Source organism: Mycteria americana, chromosome 8 (genome assembly GCF_035582795.1).
Source record: "Mycteria americana isolate JAX WOST 10 ecotype Jacksonville Zoo and Gardens chromosome 8, USCA_MyAme_1.0, whole genome shotgun sequence".
Classification (NCBI taxonomy): Eukaryota; Metazoa; Chordata; class Aves; order Ciconiiformes; family Ciconiidae; genus Mycteria; species Mycteria americana.
Genome location: NC_134372.1, coordinates 27,235,090 through 27,249,886, shown reverse-complemented (window position 1 = coordinate 27,249,886; position 14,797 = coordinate 27,235,090). Strand labels below are relative to the sequence as shown.

Sequence of the window (14,797 nt, the reverse complement as noted above, 5' to 3'; positions counted from 1 at the left end):
TAGGCAGCACTGACCAACACGCCCCCATCAACTAGGCTACCAGGGGGCAAAAATGGGATGGGAGGAGGATTAGAAGTGTCACAGAAGCAGTTGAAGGGCTTCTGTGCCAACGGCTGAAACGCAGACCTCAGTGTCAGCACAAACCCTGAAGACACGAGCTTGGAGGACAAGACTCCAAATCGAGGAGTCCTACAAGGCTGAGCCCAGCCAAGAGACTCAGCCCAACCATGCTGCCTGCCCTAGGCTTCCCTGTGCCTGAGTGATGCTGCCAGGGAAGGATTTGTCTGCAAGGATCATGGCCGGGCAGGGAGGTGGGGCCCTGGGGATGTTGAATGTTGGATGAGGGGCCCTGGGGACATCCCGGATTACCTGGACCACCCTGCCCAGGGCCTTCCCAGAGCATCACTCAGCTCCCCATGGAGATCCTCGTGCCATTTGTCGTATTTTAAACTGAATTGCCACGAACTTGTATCACACACTTACGATGCTATAAAGTTACTTAATTACACACCTCTTGTATGACTTAGGCTTAGCTGAAACTATTATAACTCTGCATGTGCTGTATTATAGCATGATGCCCTCACTGCATGATGCCCCCGTGGCATGATATCCCCTTGACAGCGCTGTCCTTTGCAGCCACCTCAGTCCCCAGGTGCCATCCCGGCATTGCCAGCATTTTGGCACAATTTAGGGATCCATTCCAGATTGCTGAGGCTCCGAGGAGCAGCATCTAAGTCCATTTGTAGCCACCTTAATAAAATAGTGTGGTTTTGTTTGCCAGGATGTGCAGGGTGCCCTGCACCAGGGGAGAGGACAGTGCAGGTGCTCTCCTCCCTGTGGTCCCAGCATGTGGCAGGACTTCTGCTGTGATCGTATAGTGGTCAGTACTCTGCGTTGTGGCCGCAGCAACCTCGGTTCGAATCCGAGTCACAGCAATGGTTTTGCAAATTGCCTGTGCACGAAAAGGCCAGTTTGAAGATGCAGGGGAGGCATCTGCAAGGAGGTTAGTTTGCAAAGCTGCTGTACCCTAGGAGGGAGCCACAAGCTCTGACGTGCTCTCTGTTCTGAATAGTGACTGGACTCGTGCCTACCATGATTTCCCAACCTGTAGTCACTGCTCAAAGTCTCTCTGGTGGGGCTGCAGTGACAGCTTCCCCATGCTCTGGGAAAGCACTCCAGCTTCTCCATTTTCTAGGCAAAGCTTGAGAATTTAGAGGCAATCACCCAGATTTCCACCTTTCTCTCACCAGTTCTGCAAAAAAGGGACCAGAAGACACTGTGGCCACCCCGCAGAGCCAGAGGAGGTGGGAGGCAGCAGCTTGCTGCCCCAGGCTCAGTGCCAGAAAGCCAAGAGAGCTTCCTCCTGCCCTCCAGAGTAGGAAGGCTCTGCCACAGTGACCACCTGAAGAAGAAGGAAGATCAAGCTGATGAAGACTCACTGCTAGCATGCCCAGCTCCTGGGGAAGAGGATTGTGGCTGCAGCACCTTCACAGATGCTTTCATGACAGAGGCAAAACCCATCCGGTGCTGAGCGATGACCCTGACACACTGTGGGTCTGGGAATCAGAGGTCTCATGGGCACCAGGAGGCAGGTGGAGATCTCTGGCATGCACCAGGGGTGCTTCAACTTGAGGAAGTGTTTTAAACTGTTGCTTTGTTGCCTTTACTCTTCAGAAGCCTTCAGACCATGGAGACACCCTGTTTGCTGGGTCTTGGTGCCCTCTCCTGACAGCTGTGCAGAACTCATTCTGGACGGCAGCTTTCAAAAATGAAATTACAACTACCTGCAAAAGGTACTGCACAGGTCGCACTCGGGGCTCAGCTGGTGAAGACACTACTTGAACAGAGGGTCTCAATTTATTCACCACTGCAGAAGGCTGCCACCACCCAGGCAGATTGACTCAGGTGTCTGCAGGGCTTGTGCATGGGAAGGGGAGAGGGAGGCTTTTTTATTGCATCAAATAAATGATTCTTCTTTCATACCTTATCCATAGCAAGAAATGGAGAGCAAAATTCATTATGCACTTACCTTTAGGATTTGCAGTTTATAGGGCACTACTTGCACAACTTCACACTCCTTTGATCTTCATTTACTCTTTTACTGAAAACACATATTTCTTTACTCAGACAAAGTGCAAAAAAGCATTTTTCCTTCTAAAGGTAATACAGAAGGAAAAGACAAACATCTAGAGAACTTGTCCTTTAGCAGCAGCAGTACCTGTCTGAGGTACACAGCTGAGAAGTAGAAACACAAGGAAATACACAATTTCTTCACCCCTCCTTTTTTTTTCCCCCAGAAAGTCAGCTTTGGGCATAAGGCCATTAAGCTTATCTGAAGAATAGTGTACTGTGCATGAGTAACTAGATCAGGTTGAAAAATGTAAAAATCCCAAAGGGGATATTTTTCATCCAAAATTACTCAACTTTCTGCTACAAGAGTTTCTATTTTGCCAAAATAACCTGAAGTATATATACATATATATGATGCAATTCAGGGCTTGGCTGAAGCAGTGTGGTGGCCCCACGGGTCGCTGCAGCCTCTGCTTTCACATGAACCATCTTTCCTTAAAACGACACAGGGCTCTGCTTTGGTTGGATTGGATTTGGGATGACAAGCAACAGAATCACAGCATGGTTGAGGTTGGAAGGGACCTCTGTCATCTGGTCCAGCCCCCTGCTCGAGCAGGACCACCCAGAGCCGGTTGCCCAGGACCATGTCCAGACAGCTTCTGAATACCTCTGTGGATGAAGATTCCACAACGTTGCTGGGCAACCTGTGCCAGTGCTCGGTCACCCTCACAGTGAAAAAGTGTCTCCTGATGTTCAGACAGAGCCTCCTGTGTTCCAGTTTGTGCCATTGGCTCTGGTCCTGGCACTGGGCACCACTGAGAAGAGCCTGGCTTCCTTCCTAGGAGGGATGCCCCCAGTCTCTTCATCATCTTTGTGGAGGTCATCACGCAGAAAAAGCGGGTGCCAGCAGGAACCCAGTCTCTGAGGAAGCTGCTTAAAGGTGGTCGGTTCGGGCACCTGAACACCTTTCAGTGAGGAAGGGAGCAGAAGGGAGACAGCCCCCCATTGCAGCTGTCCCAGGAGGGACTTGTCCCAGCGGGAAGAGGTGCTGCTTCTTGCCCACGGGCTCCTAAAGGATAAAGCCTTTGCCTGAACAGGGGCTTGAACCCTGGACCCTCAGATTAAAAGTCTGATGCTCTCCCAGCTGAGCTATCCAGGCTCACATTTGCTGTTTTGAGGGATGTTCAAGACAAGCAGTGAGGACCCCACTTCACTGTATCACTGGTGGGACAACATGGGGACTTGCTTTGACCTCTTCCACCCCCACACCACCCCAACAAAGCCACCACAGTGAGGAGACGAGGAGGAGCACCACCAGGACCTCTATCTTGCCCTGGCAGGCATAAATGGCAGGTTTATCCTCTCGAGGACAGCCAAAAGCCAGAGTGACAAGGCAGAGGAGGAGGAGAGCCCGGCCAGGGCTGTGGGTGCCAATCCCAGTAGCCTGGGAAAATAATAGCCTGGCAGCAGTGGGCTTTGAACTTGCTTTTCTGGAGACCAGCGCCCAGCGCCAGCTCCTCAGCCCACTCAGCCGCACTGCCGGCACACACCGGGCTCAGCACCCGGCTCCTGGGCGTGGGCTGGACCGGCCTCCCACCGGGGAGATCCTGACAGGGAGATGCGCCCCGGGAAAGCGCCAGGGCCGCAGGGATGCGCTCGCCGGGAGGGCGAGCAGGGTGCTGTGGGGGCGGCTGTAAAACCCCCGCTGCCCCCCCCACCGCTCCCCGCGGGAGGCAGGGGCGATCCGGCCGGAGGAGAGGAGCGGCAGCGCGGGGCCCCGCGCTCGGCGGCTGTGATCGTATAGTGGTCAGTACTCTGCGTTGTGGCCGCAGCAACCTCGGTTCGAATCCGAGTCACAGCAACGCTTTTGCCAACAGCCTGGTGCTCGGAAAGGCCAGGCTGAAGACGCGAGGGAGGCGGCTGCAAGGAGGTTGGTTTTCAGACACGCCGTGCCCTGGGAGGGGGCCACCAGCTCGGATAGGCTCCTAAAGCCCATCCCTCCTTTTCTCTTGCCCTTCCTCCCAGTTCTGCAGGAAGGGGCCCCTGCTCCACGGGGAACCCACCCTGCCAGCCCAGCCCACCCACCAGTGCCCTCCAGCCCCACACAGACCCAATGCAACTCACTGTTCCCTGGGAGGAAGAAGACACCTTCCCTTCAGTAGTATGACTTTTCTGAAGCCAACCCACTCTGCTGTACCTCTTTATTCCCATCCTGGCCAAGCTGGAAGGAAAGCCTCCCTGGAAAGTCTGCTTGCCTTTCTCCCTTCCTCGCAAAGCAAGAAAGAGGAGATGGGAGGCAGCTGCTTTCTGCTCCGGAGCTCAGCTCCAGAGAAGATGCTAGGTAGGAAGGATTTGCACCCAGAGGATCAAAAGGCTCCACATGAGCTTGAACTCCCCCCGCAGCATCCCTGTGCTCAGCACTGCTGCGTGCTGGCCCATTGCCCCACTGGAGCACACTGGGAAGGCTGGAGCGAGCCCATGAGCAGTTGGGTTCTGCTCCACCACCATGTCTCAGCACCATTCACCTCTTCTCAAATGCTTTCCTCTGGCCTCTCCAACAAGGAGCAGCTCTTCCCCTCAGCTTCAGCATTGAGTCCGGGGGGGGAGGTCCAGCTGGACACACGACCATGCCATCCTGCTGACTTTCTGCTAACACATTTCAAAAATAAGAAAACCCCTAATTTTCCCGATCCCACAGCCCCTCCCCGGGCATACAGCCCTGCACGTGGCCCTCGAGGCAGACCGGAGCAGGGAGAACCTCTCCTCTGCCCACAGCCCTGACCATGTGCAGGCAGCACTGCTGGGCTCAACATACTAGGCTGAAAGCCAAGAGCAGTGATTTTAAAGAGAAAAGTTAAATTATGCCATAATAAGCCCTGGGGTAAGTAGACACCCCCCAAGCAAGGGGCTGCCCAGCGACAGGCTGCAGGGCATAGAGCCTGACAAAGGCAGAGGATGGGGCAGGACTCGGGGTGAGCAGAGATTTCTTATTGCTCCTGTTCATTCTCCCAGGGTGTCCCCAGGTTTCTGTCCACCAAGGAGAGCATAATGGAGATGCATCCCCAGATCCTTCTTCCCCTGAGCCCCATGTGCTCATCTGGTGCAACCGAGCTCAGCCCAAGGGTGACGCTGACCCCTGAGATGGGATGGGGAGCCCCTGCACCCTGGATCCGACCTCCTCATCTCCACGGTCAGTTTGGTCAGCCCTTGGCTGCCAAGCTAGTAAGACTTTCCTTGGGCAGAGCAAGACTTGGGCACACCAGGAGACTGGCTGTGTCAGATGGATGGAGTCTCTCAAGGGAGTAGGTGAGGGTTGCGTGGGCACATGGAGCCCACTTCTGCATCCTCACATAGATTTGTAACCCCCTCCTTCCGAAATGCAGTACAGACATGCCTTCAGAGCAGGCACTGTGGCCGTGCATTGCAAAAACAACTGAAAAAGTCCACCTGAAGTTGAGATGTCAAACTCTTTTTCCTCCCCCTGGGGCCGGACTGTGCCCCAGGGTCCCTGGGGACCTGCCAGCAGCTCCCTATTAGTGCCCCAGGGGGGCTGAGCACTGGGCAGGGGCTGGATGGCTGGAGGGGGACCCAGTGATGGACCAGCTCCCCCCTCCTGGGGAAGGGGCACCTGGAATCACCGCCCTGCACCCTGGCCCCTTCTGCCCTGTGGCCCTCCAGGCACTGCTGGCCCAGGTCACCCTGCCTTCTCCTGGGTGCCCCTCAGTGCCCGAGGGTCGCTGATCCCTGGTGCAGGCAGGACCACCTGGAGCCCTGCCATGCAGGCTGGGGGCTGTGGGTGCTTGCCCCAGCTGGGGCTGGCACTGAGGGGGCACCCATGGGGACCCGGAGCCCGCAGTGGCCAGGACCTGCAGAGGTCTGGGCCCGGCACCTGCCAGGGGGATGCAGGGGGGATGCTGCATCCCCCCAGGGCTGAGTGCCTGTCATGGGGATGCTGCATGGGGCAGCCTGGGTAGGGGGGCACGGGGCAGGGGCATTGCCCAGGGTGGCGCTGGGGGACGTGCCACTGCCATGTGGCACAAGGGGCTGCCCAGATGTGTCCTCGCCTGTCCCAGCCCCGATGTCTCCCAGAGGTTTGGGGTCGGCCTGGTCAGTACCAGCCCCCTCTGCCAAGGGCAGGAGGAGCGGAGAGGTGCTGTATTCACCCAGGCAGGGAGCAGGCAGCCCCGGGCAGCCCCGTGGGGTTACCCCGGGATCGCGCGGTGCAGGGGGAAGTGCGTGGCAGCCACAATCCCAGCACACAGCGAGGGACGCCGAGGCACTGGGAAGCTGTTAAAATTACGTGCCCACTCCGCTGGCACCCCCGAGCAGGGCTCTCGGGGCGCGGAGAGCCGCTGGGCACCGCCGGGCTGCCGTGGGCTGCCAAGGGCACCGCGGGTCCGCAAGGCCAGTCCTTCGGCCCTCCCCGTCCCTCCTCCCCATCACGGCCAGCCCCTTGCCGCTCTCCCCTCCCCTGCGGCCCGGGTGCCTCTTGGCTGGACCTGCGTAAAAAATATAAAAGGCTGTTTTGCTTGGAGACGTCCGGAGGATCCCGGCCGAGCCTGCCATGGGGAGCAGCGGCGCCGGGGTTGCAGTGCTGACGCTGTCGCTGCTCCTGCAGCCCACGTCCCAGTTCTGGCTCTTCAACGTCCTTTTTCCACCCACCACCACCCCAGAAGCTCCCCCGACCAACAGCACGCCGCCCGTGGTACTCGGTAAGGTCACGCCAGCACGGGGACCACGCAGGGTGTGGGTGGGCACCCCGGTGCCGCGCAGCCCCCCAGAGCTGGCAGTGAGGTTGGGGTGCGGCGCTGCCGGCACCTTGGCAGCTCTTGGCTGTGGTGGCCCTTTGCAATCTGGAGCTGGAGCCACTAAGGCGGGGCAGGGGGTGACACAGGGCTCCCAGGTCCCCTCCCATCCACCAGGCTGGGGATGCAGGGCTGGCCATACCCGGCCACAGCTGCCTGGAGCTGGGGGTGCAGGCTGGGCACCCCAGAAAGCAAATGGGGCTCTTAAATCTCACAGCTGGCCCAGAGGGTGTTTTAGGGCTTGCTCAGTTGGGGGAGGGGTCTGCTGGCAGAGGGACGGGGGCTGCAGCACATCCTCGTCTGCCGCTTCCCACAGCTGCTGCCACCAGTGCAGTGGGCCAGCATCCACCACCCCTTGCTCCCCCAAAAGCCCACCCTGTCCCATGTCTTCTGCCGCTCCCTGGCAATGGTTAAGTCATCCTCTGCGGCTGCAGAAGGGTGTCCGTCTCACATCACACCCCATGTCCACCCTGCCTGGGGTATGGCGTAGAGGAGCCTTTGGCAGAGGTGCTCAGGGAGGTGAAAGGAGAGGTTGGGGCATCACCTCGGGGAGGTGGAGGTGGGAGTAGCAGCCACCAGCTGGTACCTCCATCCTGCATGGCTCTGCCTTCCTTTGCTCCTGTGCCATCACTGGGTTCTCGAGCTAGGGTTTTGCCATGAAACCTCTGCTGAGCAGAATTGGTTTTTTTCTCCTTTTTCTTGAATCAAGCCAAGTTTCCCCTTTAAAAAAAGAAGAGAAAAAGCAGAACATCCCTGCTGCAATGATGAAGGCTGACCCTGCAAACTCCCTTCCCAGAGGCATCAGAGAGCAGGGCATGGTGTCTGGAGCCTCAGTGCCCTGGGACAGGTTCTGCTTGGCCACGCTGGTGGCCAGGAGACCCAAGTGGCCATCACCGGGTCCTTCTTCTCAGGATGGCTTGTGATGGTCAGAGCATCTCCTTGTGCCCCCGGTACCAGCCTCAGCCCCTGTCCCACGCCCAGACAAGTCTGGCTGCCCCATGTGCCACTCAGCATCCGTGCATAGCCCATCCCCCTGGGCTGGGCGTCCCAGAAACCCCTGGTGCCCTTGGGACCGTTGATAACCCCTCTGCCCCCACAGGAACTCCCTTAATAATTACCTAATGTCCTCTGGAAGGGGAGGCAGAGCTCAGGGCTGTGTGCCGGGCGCAGGGATGCTGGCTGTGCACTCTCGGGAGCCATCAGAGAAGCTTGTGGTCCCGCTCTTCTTGCTGGCTGGGGATGTCCTCTCTGCCCGCTCCCTGCCTGGGCTCTCCTACGCCAGGGTCCACTGGATGGCCTGATCCCCAACCAGGTGCTTTGAAGGCAGGATTAGACCCTTCCCTGTATCCCTGGGGAGACGGCACAGAGGTGAGGGAGCCATGAAGCAGGTTGAGGGAGGTCACCACTACATCCCCTTCACCTCTTGCATGGGATGAGGCTTTTGGAGGCTGCAGCTGTGCCCCTGCCATGCTGCGGGAGCTGGTGCTGTGGTGGGTGGGATGGGACTAGAGCATCTCCAGGCCAGGCTTCCCTCACACACTGCGACAGGGACAGCACTGCAGCTCCCCAAAACACCTACACCCATGGACCCCAGGGTGCAGGGACACCTGAGGCTGGTGGGGACCAGGGAAAATGGGGGACATCCTTCTCAGGTCAAAGATGCTCCTCGCCTGCATCCTTCAGCCCCCGCGCCAGGCAGTGTGGCTCCCAGCCCGCCATGCTTGTGGGGTCCCACAGCCACAGCACAGCCTGGGTCCAGGTCCCAGACCAGCACAGGGCAGGCATCTATAGGGACTTTAGGCCACAAAGCAGCTCATGGTGTCCTTAGGGGAAGTACCTTGGGACACATAGCAGACAGTGCCTGCAGCAGCATTGAAGGTCCACGCTGTCCCCAGCCATGCATCACGGGCCAGTCCAGGACCCGCTGGGGCCATGGGATTCATCACCCAGTGCTCCCATCCCACCAGGCTCACAGCCACTGTCCCCTGCAGTCCCTTCACCTCTTGTCTTTGCCCTCAGGGTCAGCACTGGCACCAGGAGCCGGCACTCAGCTCCTGCACGCCAGCTGGGAATGGTCTCCATGGTGTGTGCCCACGGCACAGGCACACATACCAGGGTGACACCGGGATGGGTGTCCCATCCCTGCCAGGAATCCCAGAGGCAGACCAGGCACCCTGGTGATGGTCACCCTCCATCGAGGGAGCCCAGGTCACACATGTCAGACTGTGAACTTGCTTAAAACCGTGCTGTGTTTACCATACACGCTATTTGCACTGAATTCCCAGAGAGTATGGTTCCGCTCAGCACTGAACCATTTCAGAGACCTTGCTCAGCCTGTGCGGAGGGTTTAAAGTTCAGGAAAACAGTGCGTGGGCCTTGGGTGCTAGCACCAGGATGACTTTCACCTCCATGGGGACTCTATGCATCCCTGAGCTGCCAGGGGATGCAGTAGGGCTGGGCAGCCCCAAGCAGCACTGACTCCTTCCCCCAGGCTGCAGCAAGGAGAGGAGGATGGAAACCCAGCCAGGCAGGGGGGAATAATCCGGGATGCTTCGTGCTGGTGGGGATTGGGTTTGGGCCAAGGGTGGCAGCTCTGGGGGTCACCGCGTGGGAAAGGCAGCTCAGGGGATCCCTGAGGATGCGTTTTTAGTGCTGCTTCCATGCTTACCCTGCATCTCAACTCTGAGCGCCCTTGCTCCTGTGCGGAGCAGGCTGTTCTCCAGGGATGCTGCTCCAGCGGGTCCCCAGATGTCCCCGGCTGGGCAGCCCCAGGAGAGCCCTGCTTGAGGGGCCAGGGGAAGCGCCAGGCTGGGCAGCCCCACAGGGCCAGTGGGACGGGGTCTATAGCTGGCTCTGCTCTCCCTCTGCGGTGCCACCAGTGCCTGGGTGTCTTGGGAACCAGCTGGAAGCAAAGCTGGACAAGCCGGACGTGGTGAACTGGATGTGCTACCGTAAAACGGAGGACTATTTCACCATCTGGCTTAATCTCAACACCTTCCTGCCAGTGGGAGTTGACTGCTGGATCGATAACACCAGGTACTGCTCACCCCCACCCCGGGAGCTCCCTGGGGCAATGACCTACCAGGGATCTCCCTCCTCTGTCCTCCTCCCCAGCCACAACCTAGTACACATGGAAAACCACAGGAGCACCACAGGACTGTTTGGGAACAAAGGTGGCTGGCTCCCACTCCAAGCACCCATCCCTTTCCCACGTCCCTGCCACATGCTCGTGCCAGCCAGACTGTCCTCAGCACCCACTGGAGATGCTGCCACCCTGCCCGGGGCTGCAGGGCAAGGGGGCCGCCGCAGCCTGCTCCATCCGAGCCTCCTGCGCTGAGATGCCAGGCGATTGGCATGGATGCTGGCTTGGCACCAGTCCACCTCCGCATCCACACAAGACTTGGAAACAGCCACCCAGGTCCAAGCTGCCACCCAGTGATCTCCACCCCATCCCTTGGGGACGTTGTTCTTCTGCTACTTTCTGTCCTGTCCCTGCAGGGTGGTGTACAACCGAACCTCTCGGAAAATGTCCAATGCCCCGGGGGTGCAAATCCGTGTGCCTGGCTTCGGCAAGACCTATTCCGTGGAATACCTGGATCAGAGCAAGCTGGCAGGTGAGAGGAGGAGAGGTGTGGGGTGTCCGGGGATCCCATATGCTCCCTGCAAGTGGAGAGGGGTCTCTGTGCCTCCAGAGGGGACTGGTTCTGCAGACAGCCCAGGTCACCTGGGAATGAGGGACGTTGGCCTCGGGGACACAGTCCCTTCGGGTGCCGGCAGGGATCACCCCATCCTTGACCCCAGCGCACATGAGACACATAGAGCCACTACCTCTGGCTGAGCCACCAAGCTACAGGGCTTACCAGAGGACATTGTGGCCATGACCAGGACCAGGGTGAAAAAAGATTGACAGGAGAAGACCACAGACCTAATTCCCACCTGTTCTCTCTGCCCATAGGTTACCTGCACACCCTGGTGCAGAACCTGGTGAACAATGGCTACGTGAGGGACCAGACAGTTCGGGCAGCCCCCTACGACTGGAGGGTTGGGCCCCGTAAGTATGGGGTTCGTGGCCAGGCCACCCATGCAGGGAGGGAAGCAAGATGGCTCTCATGGGCTGGGGGAGCCAGCTGGTGTGGAGGAACCCCTGGACAAGGACGGCTGCCCATGGTGGTGGTCACTCAGCCATTCATGGTGCTCTCATGTGAATGCATGGTGGCACTTGCGGCCTCTGCGCCCACACTTCTCTCTGGTCAGGGCTCCTAGGGTCAGCCCTGGAGCCCTGTGGCCATGAGTGAGGTGCCCAAGAGCTGGTGCCCCTCTTGTCCACAGAGGAGCAGCCCGAATACTTCCAGAACCTGAAGGCACTGATCGAGGAGATGCACAATGAGTACCAGCGACGTGTCTTCCTCATCGCACACAGCATGGGCAACCTGAACATCCTCTACTTCTTGCTACAGCAGACACAAGCCTGGAAAGATCAGTACATTGGGGGTTTCATCTCCTTGGGTGCCCCCTGGGGAGGGTCCGTCAAGCCCCTGCGTGTCCTGGCGTCCGGTGGGTGATTCCTTGTGTGCAGCCACCTCTTTGCTTTCTTTCCCTCCTGCAGAAACGGAAGGGTGATGATTGGCAGGGAAAGGACACAGCGGTGGAGGAAGTGGGGGACAGATGGCTGAGAGGTCTGTGGAGGCAGCACTCATGCTCTGGTGCTGATGCTGCTGCATCCTGCTGCATCCCATGGTGCAGAAAGCACCACAGAGGTTCCTGCCACAGCCCTGATAGCAGGATGGCCCTGGAGCTTGCTCTGGTTTCCATGGTTGGGGCTGGTGGGTTTGTGTGTATGGAAAACTGCTGTCAGAAGGGTCCACCTGCAGCCTGGCCATCCCCCTTCCCCTGCACCAGCTCTTGCCAGACAGCCTGCAGCACACCCTGCACCATGCCTAAGAGTCGACTTCTGGGCTAGGGGTGCTCCTTGAAAGCCAAAACACCCATCCTGGGCAAGAAAAGGGCTCAGCCAAAAATCTTGGGGCCAGGGAAGCAGTTTGGGGCATGCTCACCCCCTTCTCACTGCCTCCCCAGACATCTGCACCGCCTCTATCCATGCAGGTTGCTGGACCTTCACTCCAAACCATACAGCCCTTGTGCAGCAGCGGACATGGAGGCCACCCAAGGGACACTCACGCTCTCCTGCACCACTTGCTTGGATCTCCCCACATCTCAAAGCCCATCCCCCATAAGCTTTGCTGTCTTCAGGCTTTAATCTCCCTTCACCCAGTTCCTCTTTAGTCTTTTTTCAGCCCAGAAAGCCACAATCACTTGCCTAATGCTGACAGCCCAGAATATCTACAAGTCACAAGCTAAGCCTCCAAAAATGCATGGAATTAGAATCATGTGCTTGAAGATTTTAACATCTGGCCCCTTGCATCACCCTTAAGTCATCTCCTCATATTTTTCTCTGTTGCCACAAGGGCCAGAGACATTTTTAAGGTAATCTGAGATCGTTGCATGGTCTTAGGGCTCCAGACACACCAAAAATGCCAAGGCTTGCAGGACGCACGTGGGTTGGCCACCCGTTATCAGCACCCTCATTGGGCTCAGCTCAATCCTGTCCCTGCAGGCAGGCATGGAGGTGCCGGGGTTGCAAGGAAAGTCCAGGACTGGGTTGGTCAGGACCATCACACATCCAGGTTTGTTTATACTCAGTCCCTCCTAGCAGCTAGAGATGTTATGCTGGAGACAAGAGTTTGGAAGGTTGCTCTGGATATCTGCAGCCAGAGGGGTGAGGAGAGGATGTATGGCCATGGGCAGGGCAGGGGTAAACAGAGGAAGATCTGAGGTGGAACCATACCCCAGCCAGGAGACGGCTGTGACTCACTGCTGGATGGGCTGATCCCAGCACAGCTGCCCAAGGGGCACCATTTGTGAGGGTACATTTTGGTGCTGTTTCTGATGAGCCTGTGTGTGTCCTGCAGGTGACAATCAGGGCATCCCACTCATGTCCAACATCAAGCTGCGTGAAGAGCAGCGCATGACCACCACCAGCCCCTGGATGTTCCCAACGAGCCTGGCCTGGCCCGAGACCCACATTTTCATCTCCACGCCCTCCTACAATTACACCTACCGGGACTACCAACGCTTCTTCACCGACGTCAACTTGGAGGATGGCTGGTACATGTGGGAGGACATGAAGGACTTGCTGAAGGGCTTACCTCCTCCTGGAGTAGACACGTATTGCCTCTATGGCACAGGCTACCCCACCGTGGAGACTTACATATATGATGAGCGTTTCCCTTACGAGGACCCCGTGGACATGATTTATGGTGACGGGGATGACACCGTCAACACACGCAGTTCGGAGTTGTGCAAGCGATGGCGTGACCAGCAAAAGCAGAAGGTGCACGTCCAGGAGCTGCGAGGCGTTGACCACCTTAACATGGTCTTCAGCAACCTGACACTCAGTTCCATCAACGAAATCCTGCTGGGAAGCCCACAGGAGCAGGAGGAGCCGGGGCAGGTGAGATCCAGCCCAGAGGCAGGGAAGGGCAGGAAGATCCTACCTGGATGGATGGTCCTTAAGGAGCCCAAAAAGAACTGAAAGGAATGAGGGCCAGCTTCCCTCCATGCTGGTAGCCACCACAAGCTGCCATGCAGGACTTGGAGCTGAGTATGGAAGGAAAAGAAGCAAGACCAACAGCTCAGGTGGATGGGCTGGCACCCACTTCCACGCTGATTGGTTTTTCTTTTGGGAACGGCAATTAATTATACTTCAGAGGCTTGTCACTTCCCACTAGCGGGTGAATAATTAACCGCGCTGCCAGCTCATTAACATCACACTTGCGAATTATGGCGTACGCACAAGCCCTCATCGCTAGCAAGCCATGTTTAGGCACTTTAAAGGCTGTGGAGCCCGCGGTGCCGTAGCCTCTGCTCACTTCAGACAGAGAAACTTGCGTAACGAGTGTGGGCTCTGACTTACCAGGGTGGTCACAGGGGTGGCACGGCAGGTGCTCTTGCAAGAGCACCTCTGCCAGCAGGTATGGCTCACAAGAGCACCTCTGCCAGCCACCAGCATGCAGGTAGCGAGCTAGGCTCCCAGGCAAGACCAACTTGAAATCAGCAGATTTACAAAATAATAAACACACTTTGCTTCTGAGTGCTGAGCCTGCCTTGCCCTTGCACAGAGCATTAGTAAAGCCAGCCATTACTGAAAACAGAGGTGCTCACTGCCCGGCAGCACCCCAGGAGCCGGGGCTTTGGGAAAAGCCACATGCTCAGCGATGCAACCAGGGCTGGCGATGCATCTGGGCTTGGCGGCATGACTGGGGCTGGCAACACGACTGGGATGACAATGCAACTGGGGCTGGCAACATGACCAGGGCTGGTGATGTGATCAGGGCTGGCGATGCAACTGGGGCTGGCGGCCCGACCAGGGCTGGTGGCACAACCAGGGTTGGTGATGTGACTGGGGCTGGCAAAGCAGCTGGCATGGCAATGCAACCGGACTTGGCAATACAAATGGGACTGGCAATGCAACTGGGACTGGTGACGCAACCAGGGTCAGCGACGCAGCCGGGGATGGCGATGCAACTGGGACTGGCGACACAACCGGGGCAGCAATGCAACCAGGGCTTGTGATGCAAATGGGGTTGGCGATGCAGCTCCGACTGGCGACACAGCCGGGGCTGGTGATGCAGCCAGGGCTGGCGATGCAAATGGGGTTGGTGACACAGCTGGGGTGGGCGATGCAGCCGGGGATGCAAAGGGGGCTGGGGATGCAAACGGGGTCGGCGACGCAGCCGGGGTGGGTGATGCAAGCGGGGCCGGCGACGCGGCCGGATGCGACGCGGCCGGAGGCGCCCCGAGCCCCCGCTACGGAGCGCAGCGCTCCTGCCCCGCCGCCGCGCCCCGGCCCTGCCGCCGCTCCC

The 14,797-nt window shown here is 58.2% G+C and overlaps 1 protein-coding gene and 3 non-coding genes across 5 annotated transcripts; 3 read left to right on the top strand and 1 right to left on the bottom strand.

The window, feature by feature from the left end:
• Nucleotides 1-863: 863 nt before the first annotated feature.
• TRNAH-GUG (transfer RNA histidin (anticodon GUG)) lies at nt 864-935 on the top strand. The gene has a single exon. It is a non-coding gene; the product is annotated as a tRNA-His (tRNA).
• Nucleotides 936-3,156: 2,221 nt separating this feature from the next.
• TRNAK-UUU (transfer RNA lysine (anticodon UUU)) lies at nt 3,157-3,229 on the bottom strand. Its single transcript has one exon. It is a non-coding gene; the product is annotated as a tRNA-Lys (tRNA).
• Nucleotides 3,230-3,859: 630 nt separating this feature from the next.
• On the top strand, nt 3,860-3,931 carry TRNAH-GUG (transfer RNA histidin (anticodon GUG)). Its single transcript has one exon. It is a non-coding gene; the product is annotated as a tRNA-His (tRNA).
• A 2,439-nt stretch (nt 3,932-6,370) lies between these two features.
• Nucleotides 6,371-14,025, top strand: LCAT (lecithin-cholesterol acyltransferase). 2 transcript variants are annotated; one of them, XM_075510348.1, is made up of 6 exons: nt 6,371-6,782; nt 9,755-9,911; nt 10,374-10,489; nt 10,831-10,926; nt 11,205-11,429; nt 12,845-14,025. In XM_075510348.1, the coding sequence occupies exons 1-6, from the start codon at nt 6,635-6,637 to the stop codon at nt 13,465-13,467; spliced, it is 1,365 nt and encodes a 454-aa protein (XP_075366463.1). In that variant the 5' UTR covers nt 6,371-6,634; the 3' UTR covers nt 13,468-14,025. The 2 variants fall into 2 exon arrangements, with proteins under 2 accessions (XP_075366463.1, XP_075366462.1); XM_075510347.1 differs by lacking the exon at nt 6,371-6,782 and having other exon boundaries at nt 6,789-9,911.
• The last annotated feature ends 772 nt before the right edge of the window (nt 14,026-14,797 follow it).

Coding starts and splice junctions, on each gene's coding strand:
- LCAT (XM_075510347.1), top strand. CDS start 9,601: ATGCTGCTCCAGCGGGTCCCCAGATGTCCCCGGCTGGGCAGCCCCAGG. Junction 10,490..10,830: donor GGATCAGAGCAAGCTGGCAG/GTGAGAGGAGGA, acceptor CTCTGCCCATAG/GTTACCTGCACACCCTGGTG. Junction 10,927..11,204: donor CGACTGGAGGGTTGGGCCCC/GTAAGTATGGGG, acceptor TCTTGTCCACAG/AGGAGCAGCCCGAATACTTC.